Genomic DNA, 24,707 nt, shown 5'->3' on the forward strand with positions numbered 1-24,707 from the left:
CATTTCTATATTAAGGTATACATATAATAATACTACTTATATAATAATACTACCTACCCCTAATTCAGGACTAAATACCCAATCTGGGCTAATTTTTCATATACTTGTATCATCTTCCTAGTGATTCAGTTTAACCTCTATCATGTCTGATGCTGAGTCCGATGAATCTCAGACCCATGTACCTGCTCCCAATACCATAAATAAGATTGTTGCAGGTAAAAGACCCCCCCTGCACTCCTCAGAGCACACTCTGACAACCCGATCAAAACTGGGGGTAAAAAAACGAAAAAATGTGATAATGAGAGCACTATGGGAGGTCCAAGCACCAGGGAAGAGGTGTGGCACAGCGGCCAGGGCGACTGACTCTGGAATCTGGTGATCACCAAGTGACTCTGGGCAATAGCTTGCTTAATCTTCCCGACGGCCCCCAGTGCCTAGAGACCCTTACAGGTGATTGTTCGCGCTTTACAAATGTGGATTATTATTATTATATTGGGAGGTCTACGCGCCTCAAGACACGAAGGACGACTAAGCTCCTCAAGTAATACAGGAGGCCTACGTGCCCCAAAAAGACCACGTGCCCATAACCGCACATCTCATTTGGATGCCCTAAGCGGCTCACAGTATCAAAGTGCCAATACGGATCCCCTCTTATCTAATGACGTTATTGACCTTGATGTCTCAGAGGAGGAATCCCCCTCCTCCTCTAAGGAGATTATTTTTGATCCCCAGGGTGGGGAAATGTTCTCTCCTGATAACATACAGCACCCTAGGAGCTCCCAGTGGTGGCCCCAAGATCATGTGGCCAAATTCATTAAAAGATCGGTCAAACACCCACTAGAAAAAGAGGCAAGGAACATCCTTAAGGCAGAATGCCCATGACCCGTCATCCAAGACAAATACTGCCTTACACCTAACTTGGACCCTGAACTCATAAAGTTCCTATTCAAATTGGGTAGAGACCCCAGGAAAGGCATGGAACGCTCCCTTAAAACTTGTCAGGACAGAATGCTTGACATGCTCGGCCCATTGTGCCGTATGATCGATCTAATTGAGGAGAGCTAAATCAATGGCTCACAACCTAACATTGATCTCATACGGGGATGGAGCCAAAGGACACTTATCCTCCTTGGCAATGTCAATGCCTCTCTCAATACTGAGAGGAGGAAAGTAGTCCTGTCCAAATTTGACCCCAAGCTCTGCGATATGGAAGAAACGGAAACCTCTTCTAACCCTAACGGACTCCTCTTCGGGGAGGATATGGTTAAAGGTTTGGGGAAGTTTGTTGCAACCTTTACAGCTCTTGATAAGGCGCAGGCCAACATGCACAGAGTTTTCAACGCTAGTGTTTCCGCAAGGGCCGGCAGAAGGGGTCGTTCTGCCGGCCGCATGTTCCAAAGACCCTTCTCAAGACCAAGAGGTTTTGGTCGAGGGTACCAACCAATCTCTTCATTCTTTCTACAATGAGGACGTTCCTCGCGCTCAAGAGGCTTCAGGGCCAGAGGTGTCAACTCCTCCAACATCTCAAGTAAGTACCCTTCCTCCTTATCCATCCTCTTTAACACAGAGAGTAGGGGGTCACCTAAAACATTTCCTACACATTTGAAAACGAATCACACACGATCCTTGGGTTTTAGAGACCGTTCAGGGCTTCAGAATAGATTTCATGGGAAGACCTCTTCAAGTTTCAACTCCACAAGTATTAAACCTGACACAAGAGCAGCAATCTATCGTCGCAGAAGAGATAAATTCAATGTTAACGAAGGGTGCAATCGTAGTAGTTCCTTGGGAACTCAAGAACTTTGTGAGAAATATTTTCTTAGTAAAAAAGAAGGACAAGGGGTGGAGACTGGTAATAAATCTAAGAGAGTTTAACAAATACCTCACCTACAATCATTTCAAGATGGAAGGTGTATCCATCTCCTCAGGGACATGCTCTTAGAGAAAGACTGGCTAGTGAAATTAGATTTAAAAGATGGCTATTTCACCATTCCTATGGTAGAGGAATCGCAATCTTTCCTTCAATATGCGTGGAACAACCACCTATATCAATTTCAAGCTCTTCCCTTCGGCCTATCTTCGGCTCCCTGGTGCTTCACCAAAGTAATGAAGGCCATTACCACGGTCCTACGAGAAAGGGGTGTCCACCTCATAATCTATTTAGACGACATTCTCATCATGTCTGAAGACCGTTCTCAAATTCTGAAAGACTTGAACACCACTGTGGAATTAATAGAGAGTACAAGTTTTATTATAAACAGGAAGAAATCCATCTGGACTCCATCGAGGTCTCTAGAGTTCCTAGCCTGCATGGTCGACACCGTGAAATCTATGCTTTTTCTTCCTCCAAAGAAGATATCCAAGATTTGGAAAGAGATACGTCACGTTCTGAAATTAGATCTCCTAACCTTAAGGGAACTAGCCAGACTTCTGGGCCTCCTATCTTCATCTATCCAGGCCATCTTTCCAGGTCCTCTACATAACCGAGTCCTTCAAAGATTCAAGGGCAGGGCCCTCCGTTCCGGCCTTTGGTACGGAGACCAAATTCACCTAGACACGGAAGCCAAGGCGGAACTGACTTGGTGGTTAGAGAACCTAGACGCATGGAACGGGAAAGCCATTTTTGGGACTTCCCTGGATTACGTACTGGAATCGGATGCCAGCCTTCATGGCTGGGGTGCTTGTTTTCTAAAGCAGAACACAGGAGGTTTATGGTCCTATCCAGAGATTTTACACCACATAAACTTTCTGGAGTTAACCGCCGGGTTTTATGCCCTAATGAGCTTCAAGCATTCCCTTCAGAGAAGGTCCGTCGTCCTCAAGATGGACAACATGTCAGCTGTCGCCTATATAAATCGCTTAGGGGGCACAAGGTCACCAGACCTCTCCAACCTAGCCAAATAACTGTGGATGTTCTGCTTGAAACACCAAATTTCGTTAAGAGCAGAATACCTTCCAGGTCTAAAAAATGTCTGTGCGGATTGGAATTCAAGGTTCCTCGTAGATCACACCGATTGGAAATTAAACGCAGAGGTGTTCAACAGTCTACACTGTCTTTGGGGTCCCCTAGAAGTAGACCTCTTCGCAAGCAGATTCACCTCACAACTTCCCAAATACTTCAGCTGGATGCCAGACCCGGGAGCTCTAGCAGTGAACGCTTTCTACAGCATTGGAAAGATATTCGGCGTTATGCTTTTCCCCCCTTTGCGATGATCCAACGCATCCTTCAGAAGTTGAGGACAGAACAATCTTCAATAGTCCTAGTAACCCCATTTTGGCCGTCCCAGGCGTGGTTTCCAACGACTTTGGAATTAGCTTACAAAATACCCTTTCTTCTTCCAGCTTCACCAGGCCTCCTAAGAGACACAGACAGTTTGGATCACCCACTCCTTCTGAACGGGACTTTGAGCCTTCTTGCCTGGAAAGTGTCAGGCGAGCCAATGAAATCTCTCGGCTTTCGGCGCAGGCTTCTTCTTTGCTCCAAGAATCTCGGGCCCCTGGTACACACTATAGATACAATGCCATCTGGAAAAGATGGGTTTGAGGGTGCCTGGAAAGGAATCTGGATTCCGTGGAGGCTCCTATTGTGCATGTAACCAATTTTCTTGTGGAAACAGTTTGAAAGAGGTCTTTCCTATAGATCAATTAAGTGTTATAGCTCTGCCATTTCTGCGGGTCACTCCCTTTTTAATGGTAGAACTATTGGCAAAAACCCTATAATTTGCAGAATTATGAAAAGTATCAGACTTAAAAGACCTCCAAAACCTAAATACGACACCCTTTGGGACGTTAAGTTGCTTCTTGATCTTTTTTGTAACTGGCCAAGTAATAACGTGTTAGATAATAAGAGACATCAAACTAGTTTCTCTCCTTTGTCTAATAGCCTGCCGTAGAGTTTCGAATGTCAAAGTGTTGGAGATATCCAACAGATCCTATGACGCGTTCGGCGTCAGATTAGAAATTTTCAAGAGAACTAAAACGATGTCTTCTATGATTTTTTACCCTAGGTTTGACGCTTGTAAAAAATAATGTGTGGTGGATTGCATGAAGGAATATGATTAAAGAATGGACCCTCGTCGCACCCCTGGTGTAAACCAAATCCTTATATGCTTTGTTAAGCCCTTCAAACCTGTCACTTCTTCTACGATAGCTAGATGGGTCAAACTGGCTATGCAATTGGCAGGCATCGATCTCCTTAGATTTCAGGCACATTCCTTAAGAGGGGCTATGGCTATCCAGACCTTTTGGAAAGGAGGGAAGTTGGATGATATTTTCAAAGCTGCAGACTGGTCAAGTTCCTATACGTTTGCAAAACATTACTGCAAACCTGTCAAACACATGTCAGATGTAGTTCTTCTTGACTACCAACATGCATAATGGCAGCCTATGGTCTTGTAATGAAATTGCGATTCTCCTATTACCATGACCAGAGAATCTGGATTTCATTTAAGACACGGAGGCTGACATTATCACAACCCTCCCTCCTGGGAGTGGATTTTAACATCTCTTTGATTTGATATGATTACAATTTTACTCAGTTTTTCACTGTATTTTGCATTTTAATGTCTAATTTCATTTACCACCGTTTCTTTTCCCCTTTACAGAGGGTGTTAAGTTCTTTTTCCTAATATTTGCCTTTTTTCAGATAATTCATCTTGATTGGCTCATTTTCATGACCCGTTGCAAGCAGCTCTCGACTACTCGCCATCCTATGTTCCAAGGAGTGGCCTTCTCTGCATGATTCCAGCTTGTGGACTTTGTTGCCTTCGGAAGAAATTTTCTTTGCTCTCACTTCATTTAAAAGAGGCAGATCTCTGTGCTGCTGTTGCCTAGTTACACTTGTTTATTCTAGCAGTTTTCCTTTATGATGTAACTTTTAAGTGGCTGTACTTGAAGTTGCATTAAAAGATTAATGCATAATGTCAGCCTCAGTGTCTTTAATGAAATCCAGATTCTCTGGTCATGGTAATAAGAGAATCGCAATTTCCTGAGGTAAAAATAGGACCTGCCACTTTCCTCTGCCAGTCTGAAATCCTGTACTGTACAGATGAAGATTTTAGGTTACAGGTGACACAAAGACCTGACTGAAATCTGGACTACTCAGAGGAAAAAACTATCATCCAGATAAACATCTTTGGACAGGTGACAAAACTTCCCAGGAAGGTGTTGGTGAGCTGAAGCAAGACAGGCATACTAGACTGCTTTCACCTTCTCCATCCTGTTTAGCCCCTGTAGAGATAGGGAAGGCATTCAATCGGAAGGATAGCATAGATGGGGTGTCCCATGGACTACCATATGAGCAATGCCCTTTCCAGTCCACTAGATACGGAAGAGTGCCTCTATGTTTGCAGGATGTAAATATGTCTTGGACTCCCTATTCATGTTTACCCTAAGAATTATGGAATCTGTAGCATTTGATATTTTCCATCAAAGGCAGTAGGTAGAAGAGTAATATGGAAGACCAGAAAGATATGCCAGGTAGAAGACAAAGATTTTACCACAACAGGGTTGATGATTTTAACAATCTTAAATGGGCCATCATACTTGATGCCAAAAGTAGGAGATTTGATGAAAGGAGTAAAATTGGGATAGAATTACCACAATTTATCACCAAGTTGAAAAGAATACATTTCTTTCTTGTTGCATTACGGTTTTTCTTCAGATTTTTGGATAGCAGTAGTTAGCTCCTTTCTAGTGCCGTTCATTGTCTTTAAGACACCACAAAGGACAGGAATGTCTTAGCTGTTTGGATAAGTGTTAGGGTAAGCACATTTATGGACTCAATAAGAAGCCAAAGGGGGCCATAATCCTTTGGCATTGATGGCATTGATCAGTCTGTTGCTAACAATAGCCTCCAATCAAATTGGGTTACACAGGTAAAGCACTGCATATTTATTGAGGCCCTTTTTTATACATTTGTTTAGAGGGTAAAAAAAGTAAAAGAAAAATATCTAGCTAAAAAGAAGCTCTTTGAATGACTTAGGGGTTGATTTAGAGTTTGGCGTGGTACTCCATCTCAGCAGCGATGGAGTATGTCCTCCACCAAACTTTTGATCTGCTTGCCTAATTTAGAGGTAGGCAGACCACTGCAAGGGGGCAGGGGGACGTCAGAGGTAAGCCACCTGTCTGCCCTGTTAGTAGTGGGCAGTTGGATGGCTTTTTATTTTTTACTGTATGATACTGCTAGGTTTATCCTGGTGGTGAGGGCTGGTAAAAAAAAAGAAAAATTACCCAGAGGCCATAGGAGAAAACTCCTATGGTATGGGAGTCATTCGTTTTTTTTATTTTTCAAAAATATACTTGCCACTTTGGGTGTTTGTTTTTGAGAATAAAAAAATTTGAAAATGTTTGTTAACAAGCCATCATATTTGACAAAGCTGCCCGTCAAACTTCTCATACATTGACAAGAACCACCATGACACGGTCCCTGCAAATGTACAGAGATTTCTGCTGGGTTGGAACACATCTCTAAATGTGGCAGGGTGAGTAAAGGATGTAAGTCCTCAGTCTGCCTTTACTTTGCCTGCAAAACCTTAAATTACTCCCTTAGTAGCTTAGATAATTGGGAAAAATAAGCCACCTGTTAGATATTGTTGATGGTGACCATGATAGTAGTAAATCTTTCAGAAGGAGAACATTCTACCATAAAGTCTGTTGAAGTGTGTTCCTACTGACACAATGGTGCATGCAGAGGTCTGTTTCACATAAAGACTACCCTATGCTTGTAAACAAATTCAACAACTTTGACATCTCTGGATATGGGTGGCCACCATAGATATTATATGAAATATTTTCTGTGACCCTTACACTTAAAAACCATGCTGGTAAGGAAAAAGTAAGGAGTTAAGAAAGCCAAAATCGTCTTTGAAAGATAGGTTTTGACATCTTAAGGGTGTTGTTCTTCCTGATAATGATAGGTCAAAGTCAGTAACAACATTTTGGTTTGAGCTATGCAAGAAATGTCTCGATTCTATGAAGGAGTGTTGAATATAGTAGGAAGCTTAAAAAAAAAAATAATAATAAAAACAAAAAAAAAGAATATAGTAGGAAGGTCTTGCAACCAAACTGACAAATATTTTTTAGAAGTTGACAACATTGCTGTTGGTTGTATCTGGATCAAAGCAATGGTGACATTTTCCGTTTAGGTCAAGAGATCTTTGATATCAGTATGGATCCACAAAGTAGGAGATCTCTGATGGTAGCAGGAAAAGAGGAATAATGAACAATTAAGTTTTTAGAGAAGTTCGCAACTCCACGATAACATGACATTTCAGGGTTGGAGGTTAGCATCAGCCTATCCTGTATTCATCTTTACTTTCCATATGCGATGGAAATGTCTTCAGAGAATAACATTATTCCTAGGTATTTTATAGAAGATATTTCAGAACAACATTTCCTTGGATTAGCAAACGTGGTGTAGTGAGGGCTGCGATTTATATACATACATTGCTATATTAGCATAAGCGCGTTAGATGTTAGAAAGCCATCTTGCCACTTTTGCTGCTTTTGCACACGACACTGCAGATACACGTTATTATTTGAAAACTGCTTGCTCGCCTTTTTCTTCACATGAGAACTGTCTGTTGTTCACATCCCTAGACGTGCGCTGCGACTTTGGTCTGAACATTGTGTAAAGAAACAGTCTGGGTCGCCAGACAATGCATGTTTTTGAGTTCAGGTTGATCGGCCCACTATTTAGCCATAACACACACGCAGCTGCAAATACCTGAAAGTCGAGTGCTTTTAATATTGCAGACTGCATGCCTTACACACATTCTGAAGAAGAGCTTTCCCAGGAGCAGAGCACACCTGATCCTGTGATGTGATTCAACTAAGCTGATCTTTACGGTATGGGGTTCCCCATTCAAGCCTAGAGACCTTCTACTAGTCTAATACTATTAGTTTACTAGCGAAAGGAAGGTGGCTGTATTCCGCTGTCATTTATACTATGATTTCTCCTTTCATTTTCTATGGTATTGTAACAATGCTGATGGTTTTGACTTTAATCATTTGTCTGCTTATGTTAGCCAAAGTACTGCATCTTAGGACACGTAGTTTATAAAATAAACATTTTAAACTTTACCATGTCTCTGATTACTCTTGTTGTGGACTGAAATGAGAATAATAACGAACAGGTATTTCTGATTCCCACCATTCCTGAGAGTACTCTAAGTCGCTTGTTCTGGGTTGTCTATACATTGGGACCTCCGAGATAATACGGATAACGAATGGCACACTGATGCTGGTCGGATAGGGGTTCTGGGTTCTGAGGTGAGTTTTTGGTACACCACAATTCACTGAGGTCCTGGTTTCTTGCGCATAGTTCTGTGCATGAGCAGAATCCCTGCGACAGTGGGAAGTATATGTAAATAGTACTGGAATGCTTTGACCTGAGTTTCATGCTATTCTGGGGTTTTGGAAACAATTAGTATGCAATCTCACTGTAATATAACAAAATATGAAAGATACTGTCCTTGAATCTTTAAAAACTCGATGGAGTACAACCAAACCTAAAGAAAAATTACTCAGTAGTATAAGTGACTCAACAGAGTTGGGATAGAAATAATAATAATAATAATAATACTGCATTTTATAAAGCGCGAACAGCTACCTCGCAATGGAGGTGTCCCGGCGCTAGAGGAGTACAGTTGACCTAGAGGCAGAAGGAGAGAGGCTAGCGGGGATGAATGAAGAGCCAAGTCTTCTGTTTGCATCAGTCTCTAGTAAATGGTCCTACTTAAGTCTAACTTGGTAAAGGTCAGGGCTTCCTTTAAGATCTCCAAGACATCGAAAGTAGGAAGAAGGGACTATCTTTTTTAATAGTAACTTAATTTAAACTCCCATGATTAGTGACACTCTGTGTTTCAGTGGTGTTCCACTATGGAACAAAAAATAGAGAGGCACCAGAGTCTTGGGACTGATAAATAAGTGAATGAATTGATACTCTGCAGAGATTGTCTCTTCAGTTGAGTTGCGGAGAATATTCTTCTGAAAAACAGCATGTTCCTGTAGATCTATGTGATAAATTAAACTTCTGTATAATGGTAAAATTCTTTCTAGGGCATCACATACTATATGCAAAAATGGTATGACACTTAGTAAGTGTTTCATATATATGACTACTAAAGCTGGAGAGTTTAAGTTAATTTTCTATGAGAATGTGGAATGGCAAAAGACCAGAGTCGTACAATGCTATACCCAATGTACACATCTAACTACCATGGTCTTGAATAGTGAATTTTCATTTTTATTATATATATTAACAGAGAGATCCACAGGCTCTCTTATGACACCAAAAAACAATATTTTGTATTATTGTGCTATTTGCAGATGAAAGCGTGGTGTCTTATTCGTAACAGAGCTGATGGAAAGTATTGTTTTAATGATATAAGGGTTTTTGTTTCAGGAGGTAGATTAAGGAGAGAATATGTCCAGTCAACAGACAAATATTACTGAAGCATCTGAATCAACATGAGTACATGTATTATTCGATCCACAAGTGCTTACGTAAAAGAAAAATATTGGAGTCCGTTTCTGGAATTTGCACATGAGCTGTTTGATCACTTAACGCGTTCCTCTACCTTACAAATAAGTGGACTATTGTTTTAAGAATAAATCAGACAGCTTCCCTTTATTGCCACAGTACAGAACAAAAAGTAATTGAATTCTTTTCTTGTTCTATTTTTTTAAGTTTGAGCTTTCTTAGAAAGGTGCTCTTCATACCAATTGAGGAAGTAGACAAGATGGTCAGTGAATCTTAGTTTTTCTCTTGCCTTCTTTCTTGGATCTGGTTGTCTTTTGAATAACTAATGGAACCAACTCAACTAGAAAGGAGTTCTGGCAACTTATGCAAACTCATCTTTTAATTCCACTTTCAGTTATTTTTCAAAGAATTTTAAGACATTATTTTCATGCCAGTTTGCCACTTTTGCTATGGCCTTATATCTTGATATTCAGATCTAGGTCATCAATATCCAATAACTCTGGTGGATGTAAGTTCAAGTTGAATGGCGTGCATCTCACTATATCAGTGAAAAGTCTCTTTAAAAGATGCTAAAGAGTTGTCACAGAGATGTAAACTTGCCTGTGAAACATATGGAGAACCTCGAGAATGAGCACTTCCCACTACATTGTTCATGATAAAGTCCAATTTCCCCCATCTCTGGTACAGCTATGCAGCTTAAATATAAAACAAATAATGAAGGTTTTAAGAAATTCTTTCAGTTTTCTGAGATTTTTATCAAACGTTAGTTCTTCAAGCCCTGACAATGGTGGATTAGGATTATTTTGTGGCACAGCACAAACCTAGGGCAAGGCAGCATTCTTAGTGGTTAAGAGTTGCATATGAATAGATATGAAGTTCGCATCAAACCTTTGACTTAGTTAATTTCTGCTCCTTCATATGCAATGACTAGTAATTGCAATGTGAGAGAAACAATGAGAGAGTGAGGAAGGACAATGGGGTACATCCCTTTCCCCTGAATAACAGTAATCCAGAACAACGTGGACGGACCCACTAATGAATCCTCATGCTAGGATGACTCCGTTCCATACACAGGAATACCAGAAACCAAATAGGTTTTTAAGAAGAACCCTCACCCACCAACCTAGTTGGTGGCATGCTTCATCATTGGGTTTCCAGCTGGGCTGCCGAATGCATCCCAGCTGTGCTTCGACGCCTGAGTTACAGTGGAGCGGGTTTTGGTTTTTTCAATGTGATGTGTGTTCAAAGTAGTGAAGTTAAAAATGCCTCTGGGATCCCCTGCTGACAACATTTTTATTCACAGGTGCCTAGGACACAGTTAAAAGAAAAAAAGGAGGATAAAGTGAAGACGAAAAATTGGTCTTCGTTATACGTCAAATACTGGTCGACATGTTTCAGCCTCGTTAACAATAGTGAGACTCTAGTCAGGACCATACAGTGTGAAATGTGCTGCGACAAAAGCAAGCCACGTGTATTTATTTCAGCACACATGCTAAGGTGTGCTGTGCATGCAGTGGTGTAACCTTACTTACGGACCCACCATCTGGTTAGAACCTGCAAGACAAAACACAACATAAAGGATATACAAAACATGTGAAGAAACGTGATTGGGACAGCTCCTTTCTCATTTCAATATCCTTTTGCTCGTGGTGTGCTTACCTATGTATTCATGTGCAATCCGTGAGTCGGTTTCAAGGATTCTTTTTATATATACAGTCATACAAACAAAGACATGCGACATACACCTGGTGTATGCAGATTCATGCATGGTGGTTTGGTGCAGGCATGCATGAATTTACTGTGCTTAGCTAGCTTGTGTGACCAAGTATCTATGTGATCGCAGCACAAATGATTTGTGCTAATTATAGCTATTGTTTGGCCTCTCCATGGTGAATGCTATTATCGGTAGATATGCCCTAAGAAATGGTGGCCACGGTGCAGGATGGAGGCAGGGATTAACTTCCTGTGAGTGCATGTGTTCCTGTAAGCATGCAATTTTAAAACATTCACATTGTCACAAGAAGTAAATGTAGGTGAAAAAGGCATCTTACACCAGCGAAGTGATTACAGTAGCTGTATTAGATCCCGGAAGAGGCAGACTCCTGTAGTCAAACACTGTTATAAGACAAATGTGGCATCTAAGTAAGTAAAGGCACTTGGCCTTAGGGAAAAATTTGGCCGAGTGGAGCCAAAGTTGGGCCTAAGTCTATAGTAGAGACTTACTTCATCAAGGCTAACCACCCGCCTGCCTCACCTATTCCAGTCTTCTCGGGATCCCCGGTGATAACTGAAGCCAGTGGTTTCTATTCTTAAAAAGCTTCCTGGCAGTAGCCACAGGCGTGGCTGCGTCTGATGATGTGATCGCGTCATCACGTGAACGTGTGACGCTGTCTGTGTCAATCAGGCGCTAAAGCGCGGTATTTAGGCGGAAGTTCATATCTGGGCTTTTAATGGTGGGAAAGCGGAAGTGGATGGAGTACGTTAATGCTGCCAATGTAATTACGATATGTGGTACTCGATCACATGCTGATTGAAATACATTTCCAAGTATTTGTGTGGCCTAAGGTAAATGTATGTGTTTGTATATTTTTTACATTCCCTGGGCTGATGTGTAAGTAAGAAATAATTTACCTAAATAGATATTGAAAATGCACTAAACTTAGGAGATAAAACATGAAAGAAGTTATCCTACCATTTGCCTACAGTGTAGGAAGGGTAGTTGCCCATTCTGAGTGTTATTATACCACAAATTCCAGTCGCTGTTATTGGTGGACTGGATCAATATCAGTAGTTGGTTAGTAGGTGCTAAGGTGTGTAATTCTTTGTATGATATCTAGGCACTGGGATATTGTGCCTTCGATGATGTAGGTTGTACTATGGTTTATAAGGATGCAGGACTCCTGGAAAAAAAACAGGCCAGAAAAGGGCACCCATGTTGCTACTACTGCCATAATACTATGTTCTGTGTTGTTAGAGCCACATGGTTAGTGCCTTAGTAATGCTGCTTACTCCCATGTTCATTAAGTAGTTGGGCCCCGCTATTAAGGTCTGTTCAAGGAATTCCATGGGATGTTATCATTGAGTCCATTTTTATGTGTTGATAAATGGTAGACCCACCGTTGTTCCTTTTCTAGAAGGCGGCTCTGAAGATTGGTGGTGGTTTGCTCCAGCCGTTCAATAACCACCCAACTTATGTCATTGGTTGTATGTCCAACTTCAAGTGGTCAGTTATCCTTGTGGTATTTCGTTTGCATCGGATATTGCGTCAATGTTCGCAAATCCAAATTTTATTTAATGCACAAGGACAAGTGATCAAGCAGATGACATTAAAAGAGTTGCAGTTTGTATGTTTTCTAATCTGCCAGGTTCTCCCTGGTTCCAGGTTTAGGGTTTTTGTGGGTTTGGTGAGGTGGCATACACTACAAATCCCACATGGGAAATGACCAGTCACATTAGGGAGTCTCCAAGCATTCAGCACTGTGTTAGTTGGCTTTATATGATGTTGTGGGCGTGTTGTCACCAGACTATTTTTTAGGTTTCTCGCTCTTCTGTATGAGAACATGGGGTTTTCCCAATTCAGTTTGCCAGTTGTCAGTATCCTCCAGTTTTTTTGTATGATTCGTGACACTTTGTTTGAAATTGAATTGTAGGTGGTCACGCATGTTAACGGTATTGATGAGGATGTGCATTGTGTCTGTTCTAGTAAGCCATCACGTTTTTGATTTCTTGCTCGTTTCTGTGCTGTATAAATGACTATCAGGGTAACCTTATTCCATGAGTTTAGTTTTCAATGACTGTGATTGGTCTTTGTAGTCTTTGATGACACTACAATTTCTGCGCAGTTTAAGGTATTGCCCAAATGGTAAATTCTCCCTTAAGGGTCTGGGGTGGAAGCTATCGAAGCGGAGAAGGGAGTTTCTAGCTGTAGGTTGTAAATGTGTTTTTCTCGTGAACTGACCTCCCTCGGCCCTGATATCCAGGTCTACGAAGGTGATGCTTTTTTTATTCACACAGTGGGTGAATTCAAAGTTGGGGTAGCATGCATTGATCCAAATAAGAAAAGAGTGGATTGTGTCTTCCAGACCTTCCCATATGAGGAAGACATCGTCAATTTGCCTCTTGTAAAATTTAATGTTGACTGCAAAAGGCATCCAGAAGTTGAGGAGATGTGTTTTTTCAAAGTTGAAAACAAACAGCCCGGCCACACTAGGGGTGAATGTGCTACTCATAGATGTGCCGTATGTTTGCAAAAAAAGTCACCTTCAAACTCAAAGAAATTATCCTTGAGTGCCAGTTCTGCACATTGTAGCAGAAAAGATTTTGGAGTGGTTGACTCCAATGATAGTTTGAGTATGTTAAGTGTGTCGTCTTGGGAAAGGCGTGTGTACAGACTCTCTATGTCCAGGCTGACCAGAAAGGAGGTGTCAGGATCAAAGGTGAGTGTCCTAGTAAGTCTTTTGCATCTTTCAGGTAGGTAGATGTTTCCTGCACAATAGGTTTAAGGAAAAAAATCACAAAAGCGTGAAAGAGGTTGCAGCAGTGAACCAATGCCCGACTTATGGGGCAGCCTGGTGACGGGTGTTTGTTTTTATGTATTTTGGGGATTGTGTAAAAGTACGGAATCCTTGCTGTGCTTGTGATCAAAAACTGGGCTTTCTGTTTACTGATTTTTCCCCTTGACTCAGCATCTTCTACTTGGGCTTCTATTCTGGCTCTTAAACTTTTACTGGGGTCTTGCTCCAGCTGTTTGCAGTTCTTTGTGTCACTGAGTAGGCATCTGCATTCCGCTCTGAAGCCATCCTTATTTTGGAGTTCTATACCTCCTCCTTTGTCTGCTGGTTTTATGATGATCTTATCGTCAGATTTCAAAGTCTGTAATGCTTAAAATTCTGTGCCGCTTTTGTTTTTGAAGTATGGTTCTTCATTTGTTGTTTCTATTTCATTGAAGAAGGCCTGTTAAAATGTGGTAAGTTCTACCGGTATTGTATTTGGAGGGGGGAATGAACATAGATAATAGCTTTAGCTTTTTATCTCCTTGCCCCTCTCTTTCGTCGTCTGTTGGTTGGTTTTGAAAAAACGCCTTTTGTTAAAGTTTTCGAAAAAGTTCTGCAAGCTTGCAGTGTAGTTTACATTTGCCGAGTCTTACAGTGGGCACGAAGCCTAGACCTTTGTTCAGGAGATTCTCCTCTGTCTAAGTCAACACATGGGAGGAGAGATTCGTTACTAGGTTCTGTGTGAGCTGGGTCCTGCTTGTTGTTCCTTGGTTTTACTGCGTGTGTTGGCTCCTTGGTTCTGATCTTCCTCCCAGTGGCCCTGATTTTGTCTCCTTCTCCTGCTGCGTCCTCTTCTGCCGCTCCCTAAAAAAGGAAACCTTAAGTTGGCATTCACTTTATGTTGGTGGGTGAGGGTTTTTCTTAAAAACCTATTTGGTTTCTGGTATTCCTGTGTATGGAACAGAGTCATCCTAGCATGAGGATTCATTAGTGGGTCCGTCCAAGTTGTTCTAGATTATTAATAGTAATTGCAATGTGTCATGGCTTTGTGTTAGACTTGATTTTCTTAACTTCTCGTGCTGGAGATAGTGTCTGCCATTTCCCTTCCCCACCTTGTAGTCCTCAAATGAACACAAAATGGTACTAGGTGTGAGATAAAACAGGCCGTTCTAGAGGAAAATCCTGGAGCACAAATTTCTGCTTTAAAGAACCATGCAAAACTAGGGTTAGTTGAGTTGAGGAAATGCAAATAATAGACTCCAAATAAAAAAAAAAGAATAGGGTTGATAGTTGTCATTGCTAGGAAAGCAAACATTCAAATATTTCCTTATGAAGCAAACCCTAATGACAGATAATTTTTTACCTATGTGCAATATTCCGTATAGGTACCCCAATATAGGCTCGGGTAACATCGGGTAACATCCCAACCTTTCACCTATAGTCATCCCCACACTACATACATAACGGGCTGCTAGGATTGACCCTTTACCTAGTTACAGTACTCCTTACAGAACGTGGGGTTTTCCCTGAACACTAGCCTCATACATTATGCACGAGGATCCTTGGATTCTTGGAAACTCAGCAGGACCACCATCTCCTGCATAATAACTATGTACAAGGTTCATTCCCGACGTCATCCTAAGTCCGACAGTGGCACAGCAAGGTAGAACCCCTGGGATATTTTCGGGTATATAGACATCCCATCTTGCTGAGATAGTCAGAGGAGATCAGGACTTCCATGCCCACACACTGAAGTGAGACGCTGAAGCCCCTGCATGCAGATACTCCAGCTTGCAGTGGTCTGACATCCCTTGCAGGGTGTCCAACCCGAGACCAGGACCGGGTCCCAGAGTTTCTCACTTCAGGTAATGGGGGTAGAATTTATACTAAAGGGATTCTTCGCTTAACACCTACATACATGCTAGGTACACTTAGGTACGTCTAGTTAGGGTAGTATTGTAGGAGTACGCATTTTTATTGTCATGTATTTTATATACTTGCCCATATTCCTGACCAAAGCAAAATGGTAGAAATCTACCATTGTTTTACTTTCTTAGTGCTCTAATCAGTAATATCTGTTAAAGTCTGATGATTGTTTCAGCACACCTATTTTACACTAGAATGACGACTGTTCAATAAATGGTTATTGGAAACCTTCCATATCGTTTATTCTGTATATCTCTCTGAGACTGAGTGAGCAAAAGTGACTGAGCGAAAAGTAGTAACTGTTTCCACAGTCCAGAGGGATTAGAGTTGTCATGTTCGATAGTTGCCAAGAAATATTCTCTCCTTGGTACGAGGAGTTTCTAGTGGCACTGTGAGCTAGCTGCTACACATGCCAACATACCCTGTGGAGGTGTCTAAAATCAGTCTGACATTAATCCTGCAGTGCATGTTGTCCAAACGCGCAGATCCGGTATAGGTTTTATAGGAACTACACGACAATTGTCTATGGAATTATATATGATCAGTCAGAATTTTAGTCAGGAATGGAAAAGTTACATTTTATTCCTAAAGACCCTAATATAACTGTAGGCATAGAATCCACAAATACATATACAACTCCAAGAGCATTAAAACCACTAAAATCTCTTTGTAAACGCTGGTGTTGTGCTAAGTGGCAGAGCCTCACAGTCACTAATCTGATTATGTTTTAGACTGAATATGTTTTTAGACTATAGACTTTGTGTGTAAGCCTAATTCATCAGCCCACCAATACATTTAGCCATCCCAAGTGTCTTTCGTCCTACCATGCTTTATTTCTACTTGATCCAAGAACACTGTACGCCACCAAGACAACTTCCTTGGACTTGCAGAACTCCAATAATTTACTTTGGTTCAGATATATGTGGCACTCCACCTGCAGAACAAAATACATTTTGAACTGTTAAGGGACTGATACACAAAAATAACAATTAGAATTCTGAAAAGGAATGGAACAATTTGAAGAATACATTCACAATTGGTGGCATGGGTCAGCTTTTAAGAAACAGCATAAAATATACCTTATTATTACCCTATTACCCTTTATACCTACACTGGGAACAGCATATATACCACCTTATTTCACAGCATCCTGAAAAAAATAGATGTTGTCAACTTCAATATTTGGAAGAAGACTGACGTCAAGACATGTTAGGTATGTTATGTCACCCATGAGTATACTACAATGTTTCCGATCTTTATATGGATTACGGTCACATTAACGGGTATGACCTCCAGAACATATGCAATTGAAGAAGTGATTGCAATAATTTCCTTACTCCTGAAAATAGGGAAGCATATACCAGATCACGAGAAACATTTGTGCAAATGGTGGGGGTAAGATAGAAGATTGATGCTGTCAACAGAAACGCAAACGGCAGCCCTTTAACCCCTTCTCTGCCAGGCCTTTTCCCCTCCTGTGCCACGCCCTTTTTTGGCTATTTGGGGTAGTGCGCGCTGAGTCCCCTGTAACTTTTTGACCACATAAGGTATCCACGCCAAATTTGCGTCCTTTTCTTCCAACATCATGGGGATTCTAAAGGTACTCAGGGTTTGTGGATTCTCCTAGAGGGGTCACAGAAATGAGCCAAAATACAGCAAAATTTAGTTTTTTTCGGAAAAATGGGAAAAACGGGCTGCAAATGAAAGCCTCTGGGTTTTTCCCTGCAAACGTTATCAAAAAAGGGGTTAAAATCACCATTTTCCCAGCTTTTCGGGGATACCAGACTTTTGTCAGAAACCCAACATTTTTTACACAGTTTTGGCATTTTTCTGGGACATAGCCTAATTTTGCTATTTTTTGTGCTTTTGACCTCCTTCCAGTTAATGGCAGAAATGGGTACAAAAGCCATAATGGATCGTGTAAAGCTATACATTTTCGAGAAGATGACAAAATTCTGAATTCAGCAAGGGGTCATTTGTGTAGATCTATCAAGGTTTTTTTTAATGAAACTAACAGTTAAATATAGGATAAATTGAAAATTAGTTGAAAAAAACAGCCTTTTGTGTCAACGTTTTCACCTGTAACTTCTTCTAATTATGACAACTCTTTGAAAGCAATATACCATTACATCCGCTGGACATTACTGGTTGTGGGGATATATAGGACTTGTAGGTTCACCAAGAACCCGACGAACCCAGAGACAAAAACTGAGCAGCAACTTGCAATGGTTTTTTATTATGTACCGGGTATATAGTAATTATTCTGTAAAAATGTGTACATGGAAAAATCGGTATGAAAGACACCTATGTATTTCTGAAATAGGAACAAAATATAGAGTTTAGAAACAGTAGATATTTGCACATTTCTGAAATTGGGAATACTCATACTAGCATGAGAATTAGCAGTAATTTTTTAGAATGACTTCTTTTTTACACAATATCTTTCATTTGGAAGGCAAAAATGCATCGAAAGTCAATAGATAATAACAGTTCCTTCACAAATCTGAATTACCCTAAGGCTCCCGATAAAAATGGTACCTCACTTGTGTGGCTAGGCATAGTGCCCGCGACAGGAAACGGCGCAAAACGCAACGTGGTCACAACTCAATATCGCAGTGAAAATTTGCCTAGCTCTAGTTTTTGAATCCTAGCTCTGCAGGCACCTTGGGAAACCTAGAAAACCTATACATTTTTTAAAACTAGACACCCAGGGGAATCCAGGATGGGGTGACTTGACTGCCTCCCACCAGGGTCTGTTACCCAGAATCCCTTGCAAACCTAAAAAATTGTCCAAAAAACCACATTTTCCCCACATTTCTGTGGTGGAAAGTTCCGGAATCTGCGTGGATCCACAAATTTCCACCCACCCTGCGTTCCCCAAAGTCTTACGAGAAAAACGGTACCTCACTTGTGTGGGTCGGCCTAGTGCCCGCGACAGGAAACGGCGCAAAACGCAACGTGGTCACACCTCAATTTCGCAGTGAACAATTACCCTTTTTTGGCAAAATGTCTAGCTGTAGTTTTTTAACCCTAGCTTTGCGGGCACCTTGGGAAACCTAGCAAACCTATACATTTTTAAAAATTAGACACCCAGGGGAATCCAGGATGGGGTGACTTGACTGCCTCCCACCAGGGTCTGTTACCCAGAATCCCTTGCAAACCTAAAAGATTGACAAAAAAAACACTTTTCCCCCACATTTCTGTGGTGGAAAGTTCCGGAATCTGCGTGGATCCACAAATTTCCACCCACCTCGCGTTCCCTAAAGTCTTACGAGAAAAATGGTACCTCACTTGTGTGGGTCGGCCTAGTGCCCGCGACAGGAAACGGCGCAAAACGCAACATGGTCACACCTCAATTTAGCAGTGAAAATTGACCCTTTTTTGGCAAAATGTCTAGCTGTAGTTTTTGAACCCCAGCTCTGCGGGCACCTTGGGAAACCTAGCAAACCTATACATTTTTGAAAACTAGACACCCAGGGGAATCCAGGATGGGGTGACTTGACTGCCTCCCACCAGGGTCTGTTACCCTGAATCCCTTGCAAACCTAAAAAATTGACAAAAAAAACACATTTTCCCCACATTTCTGTGGTGGAAAGTTCCGGAATCTACGTGGATCCACAAATTTCCACCCACCCCGCGTTCCCCAAAGTCTTACGAGAAAAACGGTACCTCACTTGTGTGGGTCGGCCTAGTGCCCGCGACAGGAAACGGCGCAAAACGCAACATGGTCACACCTCAATTTAGCAGTGAAAATTGACCCTTTTTTGGCAAAATGTCTAGCTGTAGTTTTTGAACCCCAGCTCTGCGGGCACCTTGGGAAACCTAGCAAACCTATACATTTTTGAAAACTAGACACCCAGGGGAATCCAGGATGGGGTGACTTGACTGCCTCCCACCAGGGTCTGTTACCCTGAATCCCTTGCAAACCTAAAAAATTGACAAAAAAAACACATTTTCCCCACATTTCTGTGGTGGAAAGTTCCGGAATCTACGTGGATCCACAAATTTCCACCCACCCCGCGTTCCCCAAAGTCTTACGAGAAAAACGGTACCTCACTTGTGTGGGTCGGCCTAGTGCCTGCGACAGGAAATGGCGCAAAACGCAACGTGGTCACACCTCAATTTCGCAGTGAAAAATGACCTTTTTTTGGCAAACTGTCTAGCTGTAGTTTTTGAACCCTAGCTATGCGGGCACCTTGGGAAACCTAGCAAACCTAAACATTTTTGAAAACTAGACACCCAGGAGAATCCAGGAGGGGGTGACTTGACTGCCTCCCACCAGGGTCTGTTACCCAGAATCCCTTGCAAACCTAAAAAATTGACAAAAAAAACACATTTTCCCCACATTTCTGTGGTGGAAAGTTCCGGAATCTGCGTGGATCCACAAATTTCCACCCACCCCGCGTTCCCCAAAGTCTTACGAGAAAAACGGTACCTCACTTGTGTGGGTCGGCCTAGTGCCTGCGACAGGAAATGGCGCAAAACGCAACGTGGTCACACCTCAATTTCGCAGTGAAAAATGACCCTTTTTTGGCAAAATGTCTAGCTGTAGTTTTTGAACCCTATCTATGCGGGCATCTTGGGAAACCTAGCAAACCTATACATTTTTGAAAACTAGTCACCCAGGGGAATCCAGGATGGGGTGACTTGACTGCCTCCCACCAGGGTCTGTTACCCAGAATCCCTTGCAAACCTAAAAAATTACAAATAAAACACATTTTCCCCACATTTCTGTGGTGGAAAGTTCCGGAATTTGCGTGGATCCACAAATTTCCACCCACCCCGCGTTCCCCAAAGTCTTACGAGAAAAACGGTACCTCACTTGCGTGGGTCGGCCTAGTGCCCGCAACAGGAAACGGCGCAAAACGCAACGTGGTCACACCTCAATTTCGCAGTGAAAAATGACCCTTTTTTGGCAAAATGTCTAGCTGTAGTTTTTGAACCCTAGCTCTGCGGGCACCTTGGGAAACCTAGCAAACCTATACATTTTTTAAAACTAGACACCCGTGTGCTTCCAGGGAGGCATGGCTTGCGTGGATCCCCCAACGTTTCCTTACCCTGAATCCCCTGCAAACCTCTATTTTAGCTGAAAAAATCACATTTTTCACACATTTTTGTGTGGGAAAGTTGTGGCTTCACCGGGCTCACTCAAATTTTCCACCACCCAGCATCCCCCCGGGTCTCCCGGTAAAAATGGTGCCTCACTTGTGTGGGAGGCCCAAGTATCCGCGACAGGCAAGGGCCCAAAACGCAGTGAGGCGACATCAAAATTGCCTATTTCAAAACCACCTGGTTTTGCAAGGGGTGTCACTTGGGTTTTTGGCCCGATGCTCGGCGGCCATCTAGAGAAACATACCAAACCCATACATTTCTGAAAACTAGACACCCGAGGGCTTCCAGGGAGGTATGGCTTGCGTGGATCCCCCAACGTTTCCTTACCCAGAATCCCCTGCAAACCTCAATTTTAGCTGATAAAATCACATCCTAAAAAAAATTGTGCAAAAAAAATCCCTGGTGTTTAGTGGGCTTTCTGCCCCCCCGGAGGGGCAGATTAGGGGTGGGGGGGGCAGAAAGACTGTAATAATTGGGGGTGGGGTGGCGGAATGGGCCAGCCCGTTTTAGGCAGCCCCCACCCCTATTTTATTTTATTTTTTACAATTCCCTGGTGTCTAGTGGTCTTGTTGCCCCCCCGGGGGGGGCAGATTGGGGGTCAATGCCCCATCTGCCCCCCAGGGGGGGCAGAAAGGCTGTAATGGTGGCAGGTGGGTGGGGGCATTGGCGTGCCTGTTCCGGGCAGCCCCCACCCTAAAAAAAAACTGAAAACAAATCCCTGGTGTATAGTGGGCTTTCTGCCCCCCCAAAGGGGCAGATTAGGGGCCAATGCCCCATCTGCCCCCCGGGGGGGACAGAAAGACTGTGATAATTGGGGGGTGGGGTGGGGGCATGGGCCTGCCCGTTTTGGGCAGCCCCCACCCCTATTTTTTTTTTTTTTTACTATTCCCTGGTGTCTAGTGGTCTTTTTGCCACCCCGGGGGGGGGGGGGGGAAGATTGGGGGCCAATGCCCCATCTGCCCCCCAGGGGGGGCAGAAAGGCTGTAATGGTGGTGGGTGGGTCTTGGCATTGGCGTGCCTGTTTCGGGCAGCCCCCACCCTAAAAAAAAAATGAAAATAAATCCCTGGTGTATAGCGGGCTTTCTGCCCCCCCGAAGGGGCAGATTAGGGGCCAATGCCCCATCTGCCCCCCGGGGGGGCAGAAAGACTGTGATTATTGGGGGGTGGGGTGGGGGCATGGGCCTGCCCGTTTTGGGCAGCCCCCACCCCTATTTTTGGAAAAATTCCCTGGTGTCTAGTGGGCTTTTTGCCCCCCAGGGGAGGCAGATTGGGGGCTACTGCCCCCATCTGCACCCCAGGGGGGGGAAAAAAGACTAAATAATGGCCAAAATATTTGGGGGGAGCAAAGGCCCTTGCCCAATGGGCCGCTCCCCCCTCCCTGGTGGGGGGAGCGGCCCAGATCGTCATTACAGTGATACGTGTCGGGGATGCCTCGGGAGCTGGGGAAGCTCTTACCCTGCTCCCGAGGCTATATGCAGTAAAAGGGAATCCCTCTGGTGCCCGCACCAGAGGGATTCCCCAGGGAATGCCTCATGACGAGCTGGACTCGTCATGGGCACAGCACGACTGTGCTCCATGACGAGTCCAGCTCGTCATGGGCATACAAGGGGTTAATAACTTAATACTTAAGGACTCTCTGGGAACGACAGACAAGTGTTATGCCAGAGCAGCCCTCCTAAAGCGACCCTTTGTTTAAATTGCCATCAGTGCTGCAGTGCATGATTTGGAGCAATACAAACCCATCATTGATTAGAAGCAGAATAGTTGCTAAAACTACGCTTAAAGATATTGGCCAAAAATCCCAAAAGGGTTTGCCACTTTTCTATCGTCGCATGGATGGCAAAAAGACTCATGGTGTGCTTAAAGATTACGCTGGAAAAACAGATATTTGATGTGGGCAGGTTTAGAGTGTTGGTGGTGAGGTTGAGATCTCCATATAGAAGAGCCTTTTTCCACCTAAAACTTGGGAACTAACCAGGGATCCATATTATTTATTTGCATTTATACATGGCAAGGGCTCAAGCCATAATTAACTCAGTATTCTATTGATGGTGAATATCAGATGCTTTTTTAAAAATTTCAAATGTCATTTAAAACAAAACATTTTAAACTATAAAAACACTGGAATTCACCATATAAATCACATCCCCACATACACAGTGTAGTCATCAATGATGTCATTTCAGTTGTCATCAGTGATGCTATTTTTGATATCCTAAGCAGTGCATGGCAAGGGTGGGAGTTATAGTATCTTTAGTTAACTATAACTGGTGAATTTCAGTGTTCTTTTAATGGTTTAAATCGTTTTGTTTTGTTTTAACTGACATTTTCACCTAACAATACCATGATTTAACCTTTGTTTTCAAAATGTAAAATATTATTACCATACCGAATTAGAACGACACTTTAAACTTAGATTTTTTGAGTGAATCTCTAGGGTTTTTGTAACCTAAAGTAATAGATTATTACCATTTGTACCAACATTTTCTACAGCAAATTTCTTTTTTTTTTTTTTTCACAAAGTACTAATTTATTATTATAAGTGACGCCAACCCCATGCCGCGCACTGGCCTGCGTCCAACTCCTCGCTAACAGCCAACCCTATGCCATGCTTGGTTTGGGGTTGACCGCAGACAAGGCCTTTCACTCAACAACACCCAGGTTCCCAAACCCTACAGCTCCCAAACCATGTGCAGATGGGGGTTAGAGCACAGAGCCTGGATGTCATTTTAAGGAAGGCAGAACTACTGACTATCTTATGAAATCAGAACACCAAAATATAAAAAGTGGGTCTATTGGCTTTATGAAGAGATCGAGATATCAACATATATAAAGCACATGTATTTTCTTTGATAAAAAATTAACAATAATTACAATGAAATGCATATTTAACCAATTCACACAGAACAATGTTTAATAAAAGTGAATTTCATACAAAATGTGATAAAGTTTAACTAAAAAAAAAGAAAATTCCAATATTTTTTAAGCTGCTAAGTATAGGCATAGAACCCACCACAAGGTAGTTTTGCACTCCAGCTGAAGAGCATAGAGCTAAAGCTTTAAAAATATGGTAATCACTCCTGGAGTCAAAGATTTAATGACTCACAAGACTTACTGTTTTTTGTAGGTTGTTGGGGGGCTGTTGCACTTCCTGCAGCACCCCATAACATTTAAACAAAAATGCTTGGTTGTGCCCCTGCCCCTTACTAGTGATATCACCAAGCTAAAAAAAATATTTAAAGTGCCCTTGCAGAACATTATGGGGTGCTCCTTCAAGGACAGTGAATAGTAAATGAGTGGCTCCTGCTGCTCATGTATTATTCTTATATATTTTTTTATTTATTTTTGGAGTCCCAGTGCCCACCAGGGACACCCAGATCTTTATTTTATATGGGGATGGGGCTGTGGGGGGAGCCCCTGGCCTGTGGCCCTAAAAGCTCCCCTGCCAGCACCCTATCTGAGTGTCCAGCGGCAACAGGCAATTCTTTATTTTTTTCCTTTTTAAATTGTTGGAGAAGCTTTCAATGATTCCCAGGGACACCATCCTCTGGGGCCGTATTCTATTATTAAGTGGAGGGGGCACGTGGCCCCACTCCCATAGCATTTACAGACCCAGAGACTCTATTCCATGGGGCTGTGTTAAGTTTTTTTTACAAAGAGGGGGGGCATGCCCCACTTCCAGGGCCAATACT

The 24,707-nt window shown here is 42.5% G+C and overlaps 1 protein-coding gene across 5 annotated transcripts in view; it reads right to left on the bottom strand.

Moving 5' to 3' along the window:
• The window catches only part of LOC146854158 (aldo-keto reductase family 1 member C1-like), a 204,494-nt gene that overhangs the window by 34,193 nt on the left and 145,594 nt on the right, over positions 1-24,707 (bottom strand). For all 5 annotated transcript variants that reach the window (XM_085651938.1, XM_085651936.1, XM_085651935.1 and 2 more), the window contains one exon: positions 16,728-16,837. In XM_085651938.1, the coding sequence (XP_085508064.1) occupies positions 16,728-16,837 (110 nt within the window). The remainder of the gene's footprint in view (positions 1-16,727; positions 16,838-24,707) is intronic.

The sequence above is a fragment of the Triturus cristatus genome, chromosome 4_1 (genome assembly GCF_964204655.1).
Source record: "Triturus cristatus chromosome 4_1, aTriCri1.1, whole genome shotgun sequence".
Lineage (NCBI taxonomy): Eukaryota > Metazoa > Chordata > Amphibia > Caudata > Salamandridae > Triturus > Triturus cristatus.